The sequence below is a fragment of the Cokeromyces recurvatus genome (assembly GCF_025118155.1).
Source record: "Cokeromyces recurvatus strain NRRL 2243 chromosome Unknown BX663scaffold_29, whole genome shotgun sequence".
Classification (NCBI taxonomy): domain Eukaryota; kingdom Fungi; phylum Mucoromycota; class Mucoromycetes; order Mucorales; family Mucoraceae; genus Cokeromyces; species Cokeromyces recurvatus.
This window is the reverse complement of record NW_026251415.1, coordinates 91,537-111,709: the sequence shown is the minus strand read 5'-3', so window position 1 is coordinate 111,709 and position 20,173 is coordinate 91,537. Positions and strand designations below refer to the sequence as shown.

The 20,173-nt window shown below is 31.7% G+C and overlaps 10 protein-coding genes across 10 annotated transcripts; 6 read left to right on the top strand and 4 right to left on the bottom strand.

The window, feature by feature from the left end:
• Window positions 1–4: 4 nt before the first annotated feature.
• On the bottom strand, window positions 5–408 carry BX663DRAFT_520658 (uncharacterized protein; the record flags this gene model as incomplete). Its single annotated transcript, XM_051529134.1, has 2 exons — window positions 389–408; window positions 5–329 (listed from the first exon to the last, which is right to left on the bottom strand). A coding segment is annotated over exon 2 (290 nt), but the record flags the coding sequence as incomplete, so codon positions are not given.
• Window positions 409–4,014: 3,606 nt separating this feature from the next.
• Window positions 4,015–6,691, top strand: BX663DRAFT_554775 (ankyrin repeat-containing domain protein; the record flags this gene model as incomplete). The annotated part of the gene is made up of 2 exons (XM_051531561.1): window positions 4,015–5,788; window positions 5,853–6,691. The coding sequence occupies 2 exons, from the start codon at window positions 4,015–4,017 to the stop codon at window positions 6,689–6,691; spliced, it is 2,613 nt and encodes an 870-aa protein (XP_051379581.1).
• A 162-nt stretch (window positions 6,692–6,853) lies between these two features.
• Window positions 6,854–8,084, bottom strand: BX663DRAFT_537935 (uncharacterized protein). The gene is made up of 5 exons (XM_051530668.1): window positions 7,991–8,084; window positions 7,755–7,931; window positions 7,542–7,701; window positions 7,449–7,471; window positions 6,854–7,375 (listed from the first exon to the last, which is right to left on the bottom strand). Exons 1-5 carry the CDS (start codon window positions 8,024–8,026, stop codon window positions 6,983–6,985), a joined length of 789 nt encoding a protein of 262 aa, XP_051379580.1. The 5' UTR covers window positions 8,027–8,084; the 3' UTR covers window positions 6,854–6,982.
• Window positions 8,085–10,547: 2,463 nt separating this feature from the next.
• Window positions 10,548–11,116, top strand: BX663DRAFT_440966 (velvet factor; the record flags this gene model as incomplete). Its single annotated transcript, XM_051523427.1, has 5 exons — window positions 10,548–10,599; window positions 10,670–10,754; window positions 10,825–10,886; window positions 10,940–10,957; window positions 11,031–11,116. Coding segments are annotated over 5 exons (303 nt in total), but the record flags the coding sequence as incomplete, so codon positions are not given.
• A 648-nt stretch (window positions 11,117–11,764) lies between these two features.
• On the top strand, window positions 11,765–12,094 carry BX663DRAFT_520635 (uncharacterized protein). Its single transcript, XM_051529133.1, has one exon. The coding sequence runs from the start codon at window positions 11,821–11,823 to the stop codon at window positions 11,983–11,985; it is 165 nt and encodes a 54-aa protein (XP_051379578.1). The 5' UTR covers window positions 11,765–11,820; the 3' UTR covers window positions 11,986–12,094.
• A 1,041-nt stretch (window positions 12,095–13,135) lies between these two features.
• Window positions 13,136–14,943, top strand: BX663DRAFT_576921 (uncharacterized protein; the record flags this gene model as incomplete). Its single annotated transcript, XM_051532168.1, has 7 exons — window positions 13,136–13,208; window positions 13,270–13,382; window positions 13,437–13,540; window positions 13,617–13,785; window positions 13,916–14,133; window positions 14,201–14,430; window positions 14,498–14,943. 7 exons carry the CDS (start codon window positions 13,136–13,138, stop codon window positions 14,680–14,682), a joined length of 1,092 nt encoding a protein of 363 aa, XP_051379577.1. The 3' UTR covers window positions 14,683–14,943.
• Window positions 14,944–15,625: 682 nt separating this feature from the next.
• BX663DRAFT_576911 (uncharacterized protein) lies at window positions 15,626–16,359 on the top strand. The gene has a single exon (XM_051532167.1). The coding sequence runs from the start codon at window positions 15,900–15,902 to the stop codon at window positions 16,101–16,103; it is 204 nt and encodes a 67-aa protein (XP_051379576.1). The 5' UTR covers window positions 15,626–15,899; the 3' UTR covers window positions 16,104–16,359.
• Window positions 16,360–16,858: 499 nt separating this feature from the next.
• On the bottom strand, window positions 16,859–17,209 carry BX663DRAFT_416629 (uncharacterized protein; the record flags this gene model as incomplete). The annotated part of the gene is made up of 1 exon (XM_051522357.1): window positions 16,859–17,209. A coding segment is annotated over one exon (351 nt), but the record flags the coding sequence as incomplete, so codon positions are not given.
• Window positions 16,933–17,701, bottom strand: BX663DRAFT_520618 (uncharacterized protein). The gene has a single exon (XM_051529132.1). The coding sequence runs from the start codon at window positions 17,556–17,558 to the stop codon at window positions 17,235–17,237; it is 324 nt and encodes a 107-aa protein (XP_051379574.1). The 5' UTR covers window positions 17,559–17,701; the 3' UTR covers window positions 16,933–17,234.
• Window positions 17,702–18,837: 1,136 nt separating this feature from the next.
• Window positions 18,838–19,836, top strand: BX663DRAFT_563746 (uncharacterized protein; the record flags this gene model as incomplete). The annotated part of the gene is made up of 1 exon (XM_051532025.1): window positions 18,838–19,836. The coding sequence occupies exon 1, from the start codon at window positions 19,084–19,086 to the stop codon at window positions 19,831–19,833; it is 750 nt and encodes a 249-aa protein (XP_051379573.1). The 5' UTR covers window positions 18,838–19,083.
• Window positions 19,837–20,173: the final 337 nt, after the last annotated feature.

The window sequence follows — 20,173 nt, the reverse complement described above, 5'->3', positions numbered from 1 at the left end:
TAAAGAGGTATTCATCAACCATTACTACTTCTAACTGCTGTCCACAATACCTCTTCAACGCTTTTGTAATCGTTATAACCGGTGACGACTTGTTGACTCGTGAACTAGTATTAAATGCACCATCGCCCAAAGCAATGATCGTTTTTACTGGCCTTTCTTTATGGTCGGTCGGGGTAGGTGGATAGAATTTGCTTACATTATTGATAACTGACTTTACACCAGTAGATGACTTCTGATGATATTTGCTGCTGTTATAGACGAACCTCTTGCAAATCTCATGCACACCTTTTTGTTTCTTCATGTAATATTGGAATTACAGTTTGGACTTCCTATAAAGTTTCTCTTTTGTAAGTAAACAAGCAAACTATTATAGTGTCTAAACACTTACCAATTATTCTCGTTATAATACTTTTTAATATCACCATATAAGGCGAGTCTTTCTTTGCATGCTTTAATAAAATTTTTGATATTCAATGTCTTCAATGAGCCCAGGTTTGATATTTTTGAGTATTAAGCCATGTGTTGCTTCTGATGCTGATTTCGTATAAACGTTGCATCATTATAATCACATAAATGGTAATATTCGTCTAAGCTGGTTGTCCCTTGCCTCCCAGATGTATCTACGGCGGTGAAGATTGTATTGACACCAGGGTCTACTCCCTCAGACAGTATAGCCGTTTTCAATATCTTCAAGGAAGTCGGTTGGTTGTTTCTCTACAGAAACTTCTTTTTTTTTTTTCCTTTACCACTCGAGAAAAAAGAAAAGAAATAGAATATCCATCAGTAAGTACGACGTTTCTATACATTAATGAATTAATTAAACCAAACCAATACTTTTATATTTCAATACAACTGAAGAATTGACTTGCTTGAACTGCTTTCTTCCTTGTGAAAGACTCTCTCAAGAGCGAAATCCCAGTTTGGAAAAGTCAAAAAAGAGCTTGTAGTAGAAATCTGATAGATCCGATTCGGTTTTAGTACTTTTTGGGTTGTGTCATCCGTTTCACATTCATTGCAAAACTCAACAAAGTATTGTTGAATATAACTGGGAGACTTTTTGCCTTTACCAGTGACGACGGTAAAGGTGGAGTAGACTTCATTCTAACTCATAATCGGAACTTCTTCACCCTTCGTTAAGAGCTTCAAAAAAGATAGTTGATAAACAATGATCCTGCCCACATTACTTTTGTTGTGCGTACCGTGATGAGAGATATTTGATTAATGAGCTTAGTGTCTCTACATATATTTTTCAAGGAGCATTTGATCACGAAGATCTCTTTTTTCTCGTCTGAGCCGTGCGTTGGTTCTTTTTGCTTTTTTAGGGGGGCATGTATTGCTGCTTACTCTTATATGGGTGGTTGAGCCGCATTTACACTTTTTTACTTTATGTTTTACTGTATCCGTTTCTTCCACTGTATTGCTTGCTGTTTCCATTCTAAAGTTGATCAAGGCACGCTTTTTTTTTTCAGAATAACCAGCTCCCTTTATAGTTTCTTAACTAGCATCTTTTATCGATGTCTTGATCCTATATTAGAAATGTTTGATCCAAAGAAAATAATAATAACAACCAGTCTAAATTTGATATCTAAGGTACAACCTTGATTCAGCCGAATTAAACACCAGCGTACAATATTATTTGATACAGTTTGTTTCTTCAGGCACCATGTCTTCACACAATTAATAGTTTTCCTTTTGCTAGAATTTGCTACAACGTTCTAAGATTACTCTGATAACATAATAAGCAGTAGTTATTATTAATCTGATCTGATGTTGATGATCATATTATTTGTTATATGTTATATATAGCTATTCTAATTAGATATACTTAATTGTGGAGTACCATTTATTTAGCTTAGGTTTTGAACATAATAATATTCAAGCTTATCCATATATGATATAAATAATAAACGATATTACTACCACAAAAAGACACATATTAAGCTATTTCTCTATTGAATAAGCTTCACGTCAATTTTATTTTCCTGCATGATATATCACAAACTAGTTTTAGAAAATATTAAATATATCTCTATAATAAACTCTCTTTTCTGATATAAGCGTATGCCAAATAAAGATCAAATCAAGCTTATATGTAAAATAAAATAGGATGTTCATTCAATCAAGTATATAGAATTATCATTTCTATTCAACAAATAGAATAAGAAAAAAAAGATGAATTAAAGCAACAAGGAATGAATGATATATTGGAACAAATATTCCTTTATCTTCTAACCAATATCTCCAATATATAATGAGCCATATTGATCATTTATTCGATTTTTATTGCTTTAGAGGAGCAGCAACAATCAACTGGAAAAAATTATCCCGGAAAACAGCAAACTCTTGATCAATGCACACATATTCTTCTAAATTGTTCAAGGAAAAAAAACCCCCTGGAAGAAATTAAAAAAAATGATTAATAAAAGAAATCCAGGAATTGTTCATCAATCGGTTGAACTGAGGTATAATTTTTAAAAGAATTATAGTTCTGACATATCATTCATTTTTAGAAAAAAAGCACAAAAATCAACTTAACGAGAATGATCAAACAAAAAATGTCATTGGTCTTTTTTTTTTTTTCGAGATTGACTTAAAGACAAAAGTCATGTTTGTTTTGGAAGACATAGACACGACATATCAGAAAGAGTCTATAAACGCTTGAAGAAGAGGGAAAAGTGTGGAGTGGAGAGGCTTTGCTTTTAGATATAAATGAATTCAGAACTTCGAGTGTAAATTGATTAAACATGACTATATGTTATTTATTTCCTTAACCATTTATATAATAGATTTTCCAATCTTGCTTATCTCAAAATTGAAGGCATTTTAAAGCCGGAGATAACACCTATATTCATCATATACTGATTTGCAATGATTATGGCATATTTTGGAATAAGAGTGTTATGGCCTGTAAAAACCATGTTTCTCGTTTCAACAGAGATATGGACTGATCAGGGTCGACCAACTATTTTTTTTGCAGACAATGAAATAAAAGCACCACAACAAATATGGTTGATTCTTTTTATTTTATTTTATTTTATTTTATTTTTAAAAAAAGAGACTTAAAGGTTTACACCGTTAAGAGAATCATTCTATTGCAATAAAGAAAATGCCAGCTTACTAATTTATTTATTTTTTCTAATCCAATATACTTTACTTTTTCAAGTAGTTTCTCCCTCCCTCCCCCTCAGACCTTTTGTAGGAAATTTCACTATAGTTTTGCAAACTTTTTGTAATATTATTTGGAATATTTCGTAGTCAATATAGTAAATACTGGTAAAATACCAAGGGAAAAAAAAAGCACAAAAGCGAGTTATTTTTATTGGCAAAACGAATTAATTTTTTTAAATTTAAAATTTCGAGGGAAGCGACTTGAGAAAACAACAATCTACGAATAAGAAAGAAACAATTTACGAACTCAGACCCTTTTTCACTATATCCATTATCGTTATCATTGGTAATTTTTTTTTTTTTTCTCTTTTTCCTTTACATTCTCATCATAATTCACACATAACAAAAAAAAAAGAAGTGCTATTTTTTTAAACGACATCTCGATAAAATTAGCATAATTAACCTTAACATCAATTTTAAACTTTTGCATTAAACTTAATAATTAAAAGAATTAATTTTTTTTAAAAAATAAAAAGGTAATCTTGACTTTCTACTTTTTTTTTTTTTTTTTTTTTTTTTTCAATGGCTAATTCATTTTTTGATAGTTATCTTTTATCTTTTCTTTTTCTTTTTTTTTTTAAAAAAAAAGAATAAATATAAATATATTTTATATATATAACCTCGATACCTTGTATATACCGCTGCCTTCTTTTCTGATTCACCAAGACAACAAAAATATTTATTTTATATTCCAATTCACATTTATCATTTTTTTTTTTTTTACATTCAATTTCTTTATTTAACAGTCAATTCTAAATGTAAGCTAAAATAATGATAACAATAATAATAAATTAATATTGACTTCTTTTTTTTAATAGTTATCCCTTCTTTTCTTTTATTAAATACATGTTAAAAGCTGAACTTCAATCTAAACAACAATATGCAAGTGAAGACCTTAAATCACTTGTAAGTACAGATAATGATGAAGAAGACGATGAAGAAGAAAATATTAGCTACGAGTCACAAAAGAAAAAACGTAACCGAATAATGACAAGCTCTTCATCGCCTGAACCAACAATAGTGAAAAAAGGAAGAAAAAAGGCCTGTCAGAATCCCAACAAAAAAGACAAAGCGGGCCGAACAAAATTATTTTCTGCTACGACAGCTGGTCATTTAGATAAGGTGAAAGAACTAATTGAGTGCGGTGCTGATGTCAATTTTAAAGATAATGCTGGATGGACACCACTTCATGAAGCTGCTCTTAAAGGACAATTCGAAATTGCAAAATATCTGATTGAATGTGGTGCTGAAATTAATGCTAGAGGTTTTGGCCTAGATACTCCTTTGCATGATGCTTGCAACAGTAATTCACCTGAATGCGTCAAACTTTTAGTCGATGCAGGTGCAGACGTTTTCGCTCTTAACGAAGCTGAGAAACGGCCAATTGATCTCTGTAATGATGACGAATGTCAAGTTATTTTAGAAACTAAAATGAAGGAATTAGATGAATTAATAGCTCGTGATGAAGAAGGCCGCTCGTCTTTACATCGTGCATGTTTAAATAATGAACTTGAATTAGCTCGTTCACTTATTAATCAGGGAGTCGATGTGAATGCAAAAGATAATCAAAACGCAACACCTCTTCATTTTGCTTGTGCTTTAGGTTATTTAGAGATTGCTGAGTTACTTATTGAGCAAGGTGCAATTGTAAATATTCTTGGTACTGAGCGACAAGATACTCCATTACATGAAGCCAGTCGACATGGACATCAAGATATTGTTGTCTTTTTGATAAATACTGCAGGTGTTGATGTCAATATGAAAGATAAAGACGGCATGAACCCTTACCACGTTTCAGCTGCATATCCACCTATTCGACGTATCCTAACTGCACGAATGGATGAAGTTCGTTTAGAGAAAGAAGCTTGTGATGCACTAGATGAAATTGCTCTTAAAACCGCACTAAAAAATGAGCCTGAAAGACAGTTAACGCGCGAAGAAAGGAAAATTCAAAACTATATGCGTACTTTCGCCAACATGGATAATCAGAATAAAAACAGCAATCAACAACAATTAGATTATTATACTGGTCCTATTGTTTTACCAAAGAGAAGGAAAAGAACAAATTCTCGTCGAAAGTCCCCTTCAGTTGAAAGTGACATTTCTTCTGTTAGAGGAAATCGTCGAAAGAAAACAACAAGCCACTCTTATGCAACTAAACTAGACCCGTTCAAAAAAGATAGTAGTGGTCGTACAAATGTTCATAAATACGCCAAACGTGGTGAGGCAGAGATTGTGAGATCACTACTTGAGTCTGGTGCAAATCCTAATGAAAAAGATTATGCAGGATGGACACCACTTCATGAAGCATCATTAAATGGACATATCGAAGTAGTCAAAATTCTAATCCAGTATGGAGCTAATGTAAATGCTAAAGGTGGCGATTTGGATACACCTCTTCATGATGCAACTGAAAATAACCATTGCAAAATTGTAGAGTTATTACTTGAGCATGGTGCTGATCCTTTTGCTCGGAATGCACATCATGCTGAACCTATTGACATTGCAACTGAACATGAGTATGAAGATGTTATGTTAGTTTTACAAACAGCAAGTCCTGTTACTAAGAAGAAAAGAACAAAGAGATCATTCATAAAGAAAGAAGAAGATGAAACAGATGGTAATATGTGAAATACATGAATTGATAAACTTTGTTGTTCTAAAAAAAAAATGGTTTATTTTAGTTCAAAACAGTATAAATAAAAAATCATCCTCGAATGTACAGACTAAAAAGAGACGCCTAGTTCAAGCAGCAGATTTAGAAAAAAACAAGTCTATTGATGAAAAGGCTTCAACACAAGAAAATGGAATAGAAGAATCGTATTTATTACGTGGTGAAAACATACCTTATACAGTGAAAACAGAAACTGTTATAAAGACTGAAGAAAAAGATAAAAATGAACATACCAAGTTTAAACAAGAATTAACTACTGTGAATCGACCTATTCCAACTAAAAAAAAATTCTATGCCACAACATCAGCAATAACCCAATTTCATATACCTCAGATACACACCGCTCATCATCCTTATTCACCTGCACATACACCACCTCCAGAAAGTAAGAACAGTAAAGAAAAGAATACACTGTGCTATTCACCACTCTACACTGTACAGATTACTTCTACAAATGACATCAAGTACTATGTTATTGATCTTCAAGTGAGTCTCTTTCTAAATATGAGCTTAGAGACCTTTTGGTCTACTTATTCCTATTTACGAAATAAACGAAAAACGATCAATATACAAGGAAAATCTCGACTGTGGTTTACGCTAAGACATATGATTCACGAAGAGAAAGAATATTTTGTTAATCGTCATTTATATTTTATATCTTTGGACGATGTGCTGGATTTAATTAAACGAGACTTTAATCATTTAAGTGCTAATTTGATTACAATTACCTTAGATATTGGATACCATGATGAAGAAGATTACCAAGGGAATGATAGGACTATTGACATAAAACTTCCACCAAAACTTGCTATGAAAATGGGAAAATATTCGCATCAATTCCGACAGTAAAACAAAACAAGATTCTTTTTTTATATATATATATATGTGTGTATATGTATATATTTATACCCATTTCTTCAATCAAGCGGAAACTTCATCTATTCATAAAAAAAAAAAGAAAAAAAAAAAAAAGAAAAGAAAAAAAACGACTATATTGAATAATTTTTATCTCTTTGTATTAAAAAAAAAAAAAAGGAAAAAAAAGTCTCTGAATACTTGTTTTTATTAATAAAATCATTATTAAAAAAAAAGGACCCTATTTCTTACTACACACTTTGATGTAATTTATAACAGGTTCTATTAAAGTTTATAGACACGATCTTGAACATAATTGAGTTCTTTCAAATAACCTCTCAAAGTGCCTTGACTCTTATCAGGATTCTTATCACCACTGATAACTTCCATCATAGGAGGAGGGCCACAGACGAAGATCATGGAGGATTCAACATCAGGTTTAGGCAAATTCTTCATTAGCAAGTCCTTGGTAACATAACCTGTAACGCCAGCCCAATCTTGAGATGAAGGCTTATCCAGAACATAAGTAACCTTGAAACGATCAGGATAAGATTGAGCATAACCATCTAATTCTTCTTTGAATAAAATATCTTCTTCTGAAACATTGGCAAAAATCAAAGAAAATTTGGAGGTCTTGTGAGATGATTCAGGGCTAAAAACCTTACGCAAAAATTGAAGCTATATGGAAAATATATAAGAAATTAGGACAAAAAAAAAAAAAAAAAAGAGGTGAGGGCATTTATAGATTTACCATAGGTGTAATACCGGTACCGCCTAACATTATTTACTTTTTTTGTTAATATTTATTTTTTTTTTTTTAAATAGAATGATTGATTCCTTTTACCTGCAATCATGCCAACTTCATCAACAGGCTTGCTATCCCAGTTGTATTTTTCAAAAGGACCCTTAATATCAATAGTATCACCTACTTTCATTGAATGTACATGTCTACTCATATTACCCTCAGGATAATCTTTGATGACAAAGTCAACGTAGCCTTGTGCCTATTGATATATTAAACTTTAATACTAATACATTAGATAGTTTCTTTGTTTACTTGTTCAACAGAAGTAGGAGTATAAGGACGAATGACTTCTTCCGTTTTTCCATTCTTTGTAATGTCAGCACGGAACAAGACACAAGAAGCAATAGGCAAACCAGCTACATCAGTTTCATTAGGTAGTTTGAAACGGAAATGGGACACATTATGATTAACGCGTTCGACTTTTTCAAGCTATTTAAAAAATATATAATATTCAGCATTTTATGATTGTTGTAAGTGTTCATTTTTACCTTGAATGCTCTGAATTCTGAAGGGGAGAATGCCATGTTTTACTATATATTTTTTTTCTGAAAAAAAAAAAGAAGGAAATTAAAAATTCAGGACCGAACAAACAAACAAACAAACAAACAAAAAAGGGGTGTGTCTAGCAATAAAGGGTTCATATTTTCAAGAAATTTCAGTTGCTGTCAAAAAAATATCGTCTAAAAAAAAAAAAAAATAAATAAACAGGGCTATGTATTTATTAAAAAAAAAAAAAAAAAACTTGTATTACTTGAGAATTGAAAATTTCTACAAGATAGAGCCTTAGTTCCATCAGAACTAAAATAAATAAGTTTGCTGCAATGTAAATTAATATAATAGAGTTATTTTAACCTGGATTAGTAATATAATTGAGCGATTTTAACCTGGATTAGTAATATAACTGATCGATTTTTGCGGTTTCATTTTTTATACTTTAAATAGAATACATGTTTGCAGCGGTGAAGAAAACATGTAAAATTACAAGACTTTTTGGAATTGTCAAGAATGTTTAATAATTTTTTTTTTTTGGAACATTATATATTTACAAAGTACAGTAAAATGGGAGAGGCAATTCTAAGGCGACATAGAATAAATACCCTATCAATTAAAGACGGGTAAAGCAATTTTTAAGTGAGTTGGACAATCATAGGAAAAGTAGCGTGTGTGTGGTGAGTGATTAGGAAAGGAAAGGCAAACTATTATTACGGCGTTTTCTTTTTTTTTTTTTTTTTTTTTTTTTGCTTACAGTTTTGTAATAAGTACACTTTATCTATGCATGTTTGCCTATTGACGTCAATTAATTAAATAAATAAATAAAAAAAAGACTTATTCTCTCTCAAGAGCTACACAAGATGAGGTCTAGAAAGGTCTAATAATAGAAATTGTTTTTTTTTTGATGAGATAGAGGGCTTGATTATAAGTATCCGAATCATATTTAATCAATCAAAGTGAATATATGAACTTATCCAGTTTATTAGTTTCTGTTCTGGTAAAAGATGTGAAAGTGATATTTTGTTGTGCACTGACATTTGTTTACCAAAAATAAATATTAGTGTAACCAGAGTAGCGTATAATAATTAGATCAATACGTGAGATTATATAGACAGGAAATAAGAATTGCACCTATTACCTTCATAATTGAGTCTATTGTTTGATTCCTCACTGAAGAAGGTGCCCATTTGCATTAATGAAAACATTAACTTCAAAGCCAATATAATAGTTCTTAAGAATACAAATTCTTTTACAAGATAATTCGCCTATTATCTCTTGTAACATTTTAATGTCTTGTCATTGTTATTTCATAAAATACACTTGCATTTAATTTTATTTTTGGGAACATACCTTATTTATTTATTTATTATTATTGCTATTATTATCAGTGTAGAGCAGAGCAGCAGTTTAACAATAAAAAGTCCGATTCATTTATTTTTTTTCAACCCCAGATAAATCCTTATAGATCTTCAAACATCTATTTTTTTTCCCAGGTTTGATACATAGGAAACTATATTAAATCCAATAATTTATTCAAAGAAAATCTACTGTAAAATTAGGATAGAATTGAAATAGATTCCTCTCTCTTTAAATCGATTCAATTCATACTTTCAGTGTGCTGCAACTCAGTACATTTTACACATAATAACAAAGCGTTAATAAGTAATAAAATATAAAAAAAGAAAAGGCAAATCATGTAATTTAAAGTAACTATAATAAGAAAGATCTTTAAAGGGGGGGGTTTCCTAAGCACAATTTTAAGATTCTTACATGAAACTTTGTAGTAAATTTGACAAGTAAAAAAAAAAAAAAAAAAAAAAAATAGAAATGTATAAAAAAAAAAACGGATTCTTTGTGGAAATATTAAAAATCTAAATATAAAAATATTTTTTTTCTATAAATATGTATTTGTTCTTCTCCTTTTATTCTTCTTCTTCTTGCTACTTCAAATAATAACTATTCTTTTATAATTATTATTATTCTGATTATTATTCTGATTATTACTACCCCCACTCACCACCACCACCCCTGAATTTTTTCTATTTTTTTTTTTTTATTTATTTATTTTTTGTTTTATGCATTTGTTTAAAAAGAATCAACAAGACATGACTTTAAGATCGACATTGTAAAATGAAACTTTTCAAGAGTTTAAAATGATTATTTATTTATTCAACTATTTAGATTTAGTTTATTAGTACGTCAGCAACCATCTAAAGCAAGACTATGTAGTTTTAAAGAAAAAGGTGATTTTGATTATTTTTATGATTTTTGACTTGATATTTAACCTTTTTTTTTGTTACAACAAATTTAGTGGATAGAAGACCGATTGATCCTCCACCTATTATTCAATTATCAAGTCATCAATTAGAGTAAGCGAGTAAATAAAGAATAGATGCATGTATATTTTGTTTACGGAAAATAATAATAACCTTACATGTGTATTGATAAAGAAATGATGACTATTTGCACAATCCCAATTTCTTTTTATATGCTACATTAACAGATATAAGTGGTGAAACAGATTTACATTTTATCAATGGTAATAGAACTACAGCTGGGACTGTTGTACAATCATTATATAAACTCAAAGACCATGACAATACAGGTTTTATTATTATTTTTCCTTTCTTAATATATTCTTGATCTGACTCAAGTGTTATGATGAATAATAATAGAAGGTGGATATTTTATATTTTCAGACATTAGTGTTCGACTAGAAGGCTTCTATCGTTTAAAATTTACTTTATATGAAATTGAAGGGTAAAAGGAAAAAGGAAAAAGGAAAAAAAAAAAAAAAAGAAAAAGAATTAAATCACTTTATAAAATATAGAATTTATGTAAATCGACTCTGTTCTGTTATTTCTGATATATTTCAAGTTTATTCACCGAAAAGTAAGTTTTATTACAGATCTAACATATTATATGTATTTAAATTTATCTTTTAGGCTTTCCAGGAATGTCAGGTAAATATATATACAAATATGTGTGTGTGTGTGTCAAATTAATAGACTTTATTTTTATCTTTTATTGTTTTAGAATCTACTTTACTTACAAGATCATTTTCAGATCAAGGCGTTCGAATAAGAATTAGAAAAGAACCTAGAGTATCTTCATCAAAGTAAAATACATATAAATATATATGTATATATCATGTCTTTTGTAACAGAATTTAGTATTGTTGGTAAACGATGTAGGAAATATGATAAAAAACAAATAGAATCAAATAATGTAAAGAAAAAACAACATGATTCTCGTTCACAATTATTACAGACTGAATTATTCAAATCAAAAAGGCCTTTATTACCTTCACCTGAAGAAATAGTTCGATCGTCTCCAATGTCAATGGAAAATATATTATCAAATGCTAAAGAGATCTCTACTACTAACTATCACAGTTGTTCTTCAATTGATAATAGTCTATTTAATACAAGAATATTACCTTTACCGACACCATCTCAGCAGTCTCTTTATCTTAAGAAAGAATCTTCTGAAGTCAAAAAATTGTATACTACTGCATCACAACAGTCACTTAATGATCCTTCATCTATATTATCTTCCTGGCTATAACATTATTTTTTATCTATTATTTATTTATTTGTCTATTACCCTTATTGTTTAAAGTAGTTTATATTAATTTCTTTAACTTTGTTTATATCATAAGACACCACCTCCCCTCTACCCTTTTCTAATTTATTTTTTTTTTAGCCTTTTAAAACATGTAAAGAAAGGTAGTTAAATTAAACAGTTTAGATGCCTGCTAATAAATCATATTATATCGTTTTTTATTACATAAAGAGGGGGTGTATAATAGAAAGTGGGTATATCGATGAAACAAAGAGTCTGGACAACTTTGTCATATAACTTTTTTTTTTTCATTTGCATTTGCATTTGCTTTATATGTATTAGACTACAAGGATTTGAGATCAAGGCATTCTTTTATTTGTATATTGAGTACAGTATATTCAAGGTTTTATTTTATTATCTTCCGTAACCCCATTTAGGTAGTAGTGAACACATAAAATGAAAAGTAACTGCGAGTGACTTGAATTCATTGTTGAACAAATGAAGCTCTTTATGACGTTGTATATGAACTGATATGAATTAACAACAACAACAACAACAAAAAATATATGATCTGGTTAATTTCGCCAGTCTTGATTTTTTTTTTTATCATACATTCCATATAAATTGCAGTATTCATTTTTTTTTTTTTTGGGCATGAACCGCGACACAATTTGTTGGAGGGAGAGAGGAAGGAAGGTGAAGAATTATGATAATACTTACTGTTACCAGCATACTGAACCTAAATACACCCAAAATTAACTTACCTGTAACTACTTGAAATAATGAGGCTTGTGTCGTAGCTTCCCTTGATGATTTTATACAGGTCTGATGCTAATGAGTTAGTCTCAAATTCATCAAGAATACACATCAAGTTCAACTAAACATTTATTTGCTTTTCAAGTCACTAATGAAGTAGGCCGTAGTGTGTAACAGGATCAGGATATAGATCCAATATTAAAATAAGTATAGAGAGGGGAGACTAAACTTTTTAAATAATCTTCTTCAAACTTTTCTTTCATCATACTGCAAATAAGAACCGAAGGTAGTACATACACTTGAGAATAGTATAAAACTCAATAAGCACGAGATTATTTAATACATATCAAACTCGCCCGGGTCATGTCATTAAAGTGAGAAAATAATTCCTTTAGGATAAAGGAAAAAAAAAAAAAAAAAAGAGTATACTATGTTATCATTTTGCGCTTTACAAAGAAAAGATTTAATCTCTGTAGTGTATAGTACATTTATTATCTTTGCAAGCAAGGGAACCTTGCTACTGTGTGTGTGTGTGTGTTAAGATATTAAGAAAAGAAAAAGAAAAAAAAAAAAAAAGAAAAGAAAAATAAAGAAAAAACAGGGGGGTGGGTTTCCAGACAGTTAAGCAGGTTTTAAATAAACTCACCTAATACAAAATGCCTTACAAGTGGATCTGTACCATTTAAAAGGAGAAGATGAGAGTTTATGTCAATTTAGTAAAGTTGCACAAGATAAGAGGCATATTGCCTATCTGAGAGAATGCTTAACAAGAATTCTTCTTCACCTTCAACTTTCTTAGTAATCTGATCGTATACTCTAAAATGTCTAATTTCCTAAATAAATCAATCTTCTACGGTCAAGTCAACTTCACAATAAACTTGAAAAGAGAGAGATGTACGTTCAAAAGAGTTTTTATATGTGAAAACCAACTCTATACTTATTCACGTTCTTTTAGCTCCTAGTCCTGATTTGTCGGAAGGATCAATCTCTTCCGCAGATGTCAAGCGAACTATAAAAATAAAGTACTTTCTGGGTGGAGGAAGCAAGGAGTGGAAGCCAAAAGAAGAGGTAAATAAGTGCGTGGATACCTATAGCTGAATAAGGCCTAAACATTACTTTTAGCTTCTTGTTAAAAACATCAACATTACTGAAGCATTAAAGAGATTCAGAAAGAAGTCCATTGGCGAAGCCGATGAAGGGAATAACATAAATTGCTTGAGAATCCTGTAAGTATTCAAAGAGCTATCTTTCCTCTTTCTCTTAACGCGCTAACTTCAACTGGAACAACTCTTCTCACTCTAGCTCCTTCTCTCATATATTCCCCCTTAATAAGTTTGACGATAAAAAATGTGTTACTAGATACTTCTATGGAAGCACTCGCAAAGCTTTGAGATCAATAGCTAGCCGCATGAAGCCCAGGTTCGAGCGTACACCTGCCAAGGCAGTTGTATACTGCAAGAACGAAGCTGACGTAAGTTGAACCAGTCCAAAAAAAAAAAAAAAAAAAAAAAAAAACTTTTTCTGATAAAATTTGTGAATAGAGTGTCGGAGAAGATGATACAGAAAGTGAAGAAGGAGAAAAAGAAGATAGAGAAGAAGAGAAAGAAGAGAAAGAAGAGAAAGAAGAAAATGAAGAAAATGAAGAAAATGAAGTAAAGGAAGACATGATGAGCATGGTTAAATACCTAGTCAGACATGAGAGTCAGTTCCATGCTTGTGTTGCAAATACCTCTAAAGCTTCATTCACGGAAAAGCATTTAATGCCGGTTATTCGAAGAGTGTTACTACAAGATGCAAGCAAAGACATTTTATATGCCATGTAAGTGTATACATAGTTATTTTTATTTATGCCTATACTAACTGCCGTATATCATGCTCATGGATAGAATTGACAAGCCAAATAAAGATGGCAAGAAACCAGACTTCATGATTGGCACGAAGGTCAAGAGCAAAGAGCTCTATTTCTTCTTTGTTGAAGTGAAAAGACCGGAGACTACAAGCAAATACCAACCTGAAGATGACTACGCAAAACTAATGAAGCAGATGAAAGGATCTGTGGACGAGCAACTTTGTTTGGGAGTGCAAAACCCTTCTTCACTTGGTCTTTTGGTCGAAGGTATGCTTTCATTTTGTATGTCGTGTACCAAAAAAGAACACGCTATCTAATACAGATACTTTGATAGGATTTGACTGTACGCTTTTCCAAATGATGCTTCTTGCTGATGGAGTATATATGCCTATGGCAATCAATCGCTTCTCTTTGATTGAACAAAGTCACCACCTTGTACACTTGCCTTCAATTGTCGAAGCTTTTTATTTTGTTAAGGTATTAATTGCAAACAAACTGACTATAGCAACAGTGTACTGACGTATTCTATACAGTGTGAGCTTAACAACTTTGTTGTTAAAGTGAATGAGAAGAAGACAAAAGAAGAAAAGAGAATTGGAAGAGAGCGCGTGCGTTTCTCTTTTGAGACCAAGTTTGAAACAAAGATAAAGGCCAAGAAGAAGAAGAAGACCCATAAAGCTAATAAATAATTTTTTTTCTATTTCCTCTTACATCCACGTTGTTTAAGACTATTATCTATAAACAGAGGATACCACTACCTTATCGAAACCAGGCATCTTAGATATGATCGCCTCAAAATAAAATCGTAACGATCTATTCTCTTTTTTTAATTCTTCCCCTAATATACATTATGATACAAAAAGCTATCCGAAAAGGAAGGCTAGCGCTATGCAGTAGCTCCACCCTCTCCCAAAAAAAAAAAAAAAAAAACAAAAAGAAAGTTTGTTCTACAATTAACTAGAGCTACAAAAACGAGTTTGAGCCATTTATACAAAAGCGAACTTTGGCCAAACTCTGAGCTGTAGAAAACATGTTGTCTTTCATAATTTTGTCGCGAATAAAGAAATACATAAAGACGAGTAAAAATTATTTCAACACTACTCCTTTGAAGACTCAAATGCGTCGGTTCTTCCAAGAAGCTGGGAAAAAAAAAGTAACAGGGATTCTGTCTTTTGCCTTCACATTCTATCAAAACACTTTCCTTGAAAGCAGTTTCTAGACCTCTCTTGAGCATAAAAGTGCCACGTGTTTCTATTCATTTTGCTTTAAACACCAATGGTAGGTTCTGAAATTCGTCTTTGTTATGAGGACTTGAAGACGTTAAACAGCACTCCAAGCAAGTATACCAATTATTCTGATAGTCAAAAGACCTTGTTTGTTTATTACCTAAAGATTAAACTTCCAAGTGCTGCAGCTGCAGCTAGAAGAGCTGCTTAATGTGCGTACAGGATAGGATTAGACCAAGAAATTTAGGGATCATCCTGAGTGGAACATTTACGAAAAACGAATCAACAAGATAAACACCAAAAAAAGAGTCAGCTTATACAATTTTTTAACGAATATCCTCATGCCCAAGTGTCTGATGCAGTTGATGAACTCGCCAAAAGCTTTGAAGGCTTTAGTCTGAAAGAAACTGTAGTCGGAAAGTTTATATCCACCGAGTGTAATTTAAGTATCAAAAAAAGCTACTTGTCATCCAGTCGCAAGAAACCAAAGTGCTAAGATTATAGAAAGATATGAATGGGTTGAAACTTGGTCAAAAAACTGATATGAACTATACAAAAAATTGCATTTTCATTGACGAAAGTGCATTTGACATTAACATAAAACCGTCTACAGCAAGATCTACTCAACTCGAGGTACTCCTGCTATTGTTACAACACCTTCAGCTAAAGCAGTTAGTCATACTATTCTTGGTGCAATCTGTCTGTTTGGAGTAGTCAACATGGAGATCTGTGTGCATTTGAACCCCAAAAGAATACAGTGCGTGCGGTCCCAAATGGCGCTTTTTCTAAATCTCAATAAGCGTATAAAAAATTTCCAAATAGCGTATCGCGAAAATCAAATGGCGGCATAATAAAAACTTTTTAGAGTATCATATTGTTCCCTCATTAAAGTGGTTCTTTATTTCTACAGTTCTCAAAATATCTAATAGAATGCTCTACTGACTTGGTTATTATCTCACGAGGTACTTCATTACAAGCATCACGGATTCTCGTGAACAAGTCTTCTTTGTCGTTGAATTTACTACGCTTGACTGTATTTTTAACTAAAGACCAGAATTGCTTAATAGGATTCAGCTCAGGAGAGTAAGGTGGAATATATACATATCTATAGCCTCTGTTGGTAATGAGCTTCTCAATTTCCTCATGGTTGTGGATAGGTGCATTATCCATTACAAGATAAAATCCCTTTAATTCAGGATATTTGTCTAATTGATCGAGTGTCCCTCTTAAAAAAAAAATTGAGATAATGCCCTGTTGTTGTGCCTTTTTTTCCCAACTTTTTTAGTATCATTGGCTTTTCTTTTGCGGCCACCAGCAACTTTGATTCTATTATTCACTTGAGGAACTCGTATATCAATATTAACAACGCCAACAGTGGCTATCGCCCCCAAGATGGAATGTGATTCAGCTTTTGCAGATGGCGTTGACGCAACAGCTGATGTACCGGAAGCTGAACGACCATGGAAAGGTCTCATGTTAATATCAAAACCTGATTCATCGATAAAAACACAGTTCTGAAGATAGTCCATGTCTGACTTATCATACTCCATAACCCATTCGTACCTTGCATTAATGCGCGTAGGATCGTTTCGAGCTTTAGGTTGTTGTTGCAATTTTTTGATCGTCAAATTACACTCATGTAATATAAAACTGTTAACCGTTGACTTCTTTAAAGAAAATCCTTCAAAAGCCTTTGTCAAACTATCTACAATTTCGTCGGTCGTAGTATATGGTTTCTCATCAAAAAGCTCAAGAATATGCAATCTTTGTGGCTCTTGAAGTTGACTCTTAGCCCGATTGCCTTTATTGGTTTGTTTTTCATAGATGTTCTAGTCTGGTTCTGTTCTAATCCTTTTTGCCCAAGTTTGAGCAGATTCTCTCAACAATACCGGTTTTCCCAGCTGCTTTAGCTGCGGAATAAAACTTAATTTTCAGGTAATATAGGAACAAAGTTTTCTGATCGTCGGTATAAGTTGCATAGTTCGTGACATTACCAACTTTGTTAGCAATAGTCTTATTGACTCTTTCAATGACTAGCAAAATTCTGTCTTCTAGATTCTTGTCCTCGGGATCGAGTTCAATGGGAACAGGTTGACATTCCTTATATGCAGTTAAAGTCGTCAAATTTCGAAGATTAAACTCATCTCCTTCTTCGATGATGTAATCCATAGCTTCTTCACCATCCTCTGTAGTTAGCCTGCCTTAACCATCTTCAATAAAAAATCTGTGTGTGTTGCTCATTTGAATATACTTACGTTGAAAGAAATGCCAATTGATTTTTGTGATGCACTATTTGGAAATTTTTTATACGCTTATTGAGATCTAGGAAACCGCTGATTGGATAATTTTTTTTACGTTACGCCAATTGGGTTTTGAAAAATCGCCAAATGCCAAGCAATTCGTGCATCACAAAAAAATTATTTTTGGGATAAGCCACAGAAACTTTGTTTAATAAAAAAAGTTTTTTTTTTCTCTTTCTTTTTTCACTTTCTTTTTTCATTTTCTTTTTTCTCATTTTTCAATTGTGCAAATTCTAGGTGAAATAAAAGGTAAGTTTTTTTTTTTAAACTTACTCAGTAAAACGGTCAATAGTACGCGTGCCAACGTCGTAGGCGAACGGACACGCTGGCCCTCGCGTCAGTCTAAGCCTAGTAGCTATACTTCCACCATACTTCCATTGAGTCTCGACTTGGACACGCTGGCCCTCGCGTCAGCCTAAGCCTTGTTGTTTCTTGGTGGCTATTGACACTAGAAATAGGCGGTTTACTGACTATTTTTTTTTATAGATACGTTCTTAGCATAAACTTAATATACCCATAAAAATTATGATTCCTGTTAAATAATTGCATTTCTAATTGTTAACTAATAAAATAATATTCTAAAAATACAGTTGTTTTATTTCTTTTTTTATAAGGCTGAGCCTCCTAAATGTTTATTGAGTTTAATATTGATTAGAGGAGTATCTTTTAACTAAACCTCCCATCGGTGAAAGAAAAGCGCATTTACATTTCGCGTAGACTATTAGCATTGCTGGTATGCTGCTTTTTTTTTTTAGCAAAACCTGTGATGCCGTAGTCGTCATTTTCACCTGCCATATAAACAATTCATTTTTTAGCTCCATTGCCAATGTAGAAGATAAATCGTTAACTTTTCATCATTTTTTTTTTATAATGATTGAATAGATAGTTGCTCTACTATATTATTATTAGCACTTGAAAAAGTTTCATAAAGGAGTGCGTACTACACAGCCTACAACTGATAAAATATTTGTAAACAAATTCTCTTTTTTTTTTTTTTTTTTTTTTTTTTAGTATTTAAGGAGTATTATTTGTTTTCTCCTTTATCTTTATTTATTTATTTATTTATTTATTTATTTTTTATAATGATTGGATAGATAATTGCTCTACTATATTATTAGCACTCGTACTACACAGCCTACAACTAATAAAATATTTGTAAACAAACTCTTTTCTTTTGGCGTTTAGGGAGTATTATTTGTTTTTTTTTTATAATGATTAGATAGATAGTTGCTCTATTATATTATTATTAGCACTTGAAAACGTTTCATAAAAGAGTGCGTACTACACAACCTACAACTAATAAAATATTTGTAAACAAACTCTTTTTTTTTTGGCGTTTAAGGAATATTATTTGTTTTCTCCTTTATCTTTATTTTATTTTTATTTTTTTTACCATGGAAAAGAAAGCACGAACAAAACGACTTCCAAGTGAAATAAACTGGCTGCGTAGTAATGGTCGTAATATATCACATATCGATTTTTTTAACTTTTTTAAAAGTTACAATACAAGAAGAGCTCAAACACGATTCTTAGAAGTGGTCAATTTCGTAGAGGATGAGGACTTGAAAAAAAAAAGGTTGGTAGACGATTACAATGAAAGGCGTAGAAAAAAAAGTTCAAGAGACTTCTGGAAACAACGAAATGAACAAGTAAGCCAACTCAGCACTGAATATTTTCCTCCTCCTCAACAAAATGACAGCAGCAGTTCTTCAAGAACTACTATTACTACTACTACTACTACTACTACCACTACACTAGAAAGCGTTGAAACAATTAGTTTTGAGGATGCTAAAGCAATTATAGCTGAAAATATGACACCTGTTAACAACTATAATAAATACTCGAATTCTTTATCACAATTCAAGAGTGATATATTTGAATCGTTAGAGACTTCACTCACATATGAGTCACACTTGCAACAATTACTTGCACTCTCCAATATTTTGTACATCGAAAAAAACTCATTCTACCCTGGATTACAAAATTATTTTGAAGAGCCTATGAAAACAATCCGTCAAACCATGTATAATTCGTTTGGCTTCAACCAATTACACCATAAATTTCCAATGAATGTTATGATGACTTTAATTACGATTAAAGAATTATTTTATTTACAACAAAAATTTTTTATAACAAAAATTTAAACAACCCATGCGAGTACATAATACTGGCGTATTGGATTGCCCGGGTCAGTTCAAGAAAGGATAAAAGTGTACCAAAAAAACCTTTTGATAGGCCAAAGGGTAAAAAAGAAAGAGAAGGGAAGAGGAAAAGCAAGACACATCAACAAATATTAAATTCAGAGTTACGTAACCAGTTTACAAGTTTTGTACCAAAGGGGGCAGTTTCTGGAGGAAGTTTACCATGATGGAGATAGTCAAGTTCAAAAAGTATAAGGCGCATAGCAGGCCAACGAATCGTCCAGGCGGAAAAGACAGATGAGCTGAAAGCTGATGAGATTGGTGGCCTGCGTTTTTGTTTATT

Bases quoted from the DNA above. Each gene is read 5' to 3' on its own strand.
- BX663DRAFT_520635 (XM_051529133.1), top strand. From the start codon at position 11,821: ATGAAACAAAGAGTCTGGACAACTTTGTCATATAACTTTTTTTTTTTC.
- BX663DRAFT_576911 (XM_051532167.1), top strand. From the start codon at position 15,900: ATGAATGGGTTGAAACTTGGTCAAAAAACTGATATGAACTATACAAAA.
- BX663DRAFT_520618 (XM_051529132.1), bottom strand. From the start codon at position 17,558: ATGGATTACATCATCGAAGAAGGAGATGAGTTTAATCTTCGAAATTTG.
- BX663DRAFT_537935 (XM_051530668.1), bottom strand. From the start codon at position 8,026: ATGGCATTCTCCCCTTCAGAATTCAGAGCATTCAAG. The intron at 7,932-7,990 runs GTAAAAATGAAC...TTTTTTAAATAG, and splicing joins CAGAATTCAGAGCATTCAAG to CTTGAAAAAGTCGAACGCGT. The intron at 7,376-7,448 runs GTAAATCTATAA...TTTTCCATATAG, and splicing joins GTACCGGTATTACACCTATG to CTTCAATTTTTGCGTAAGGT.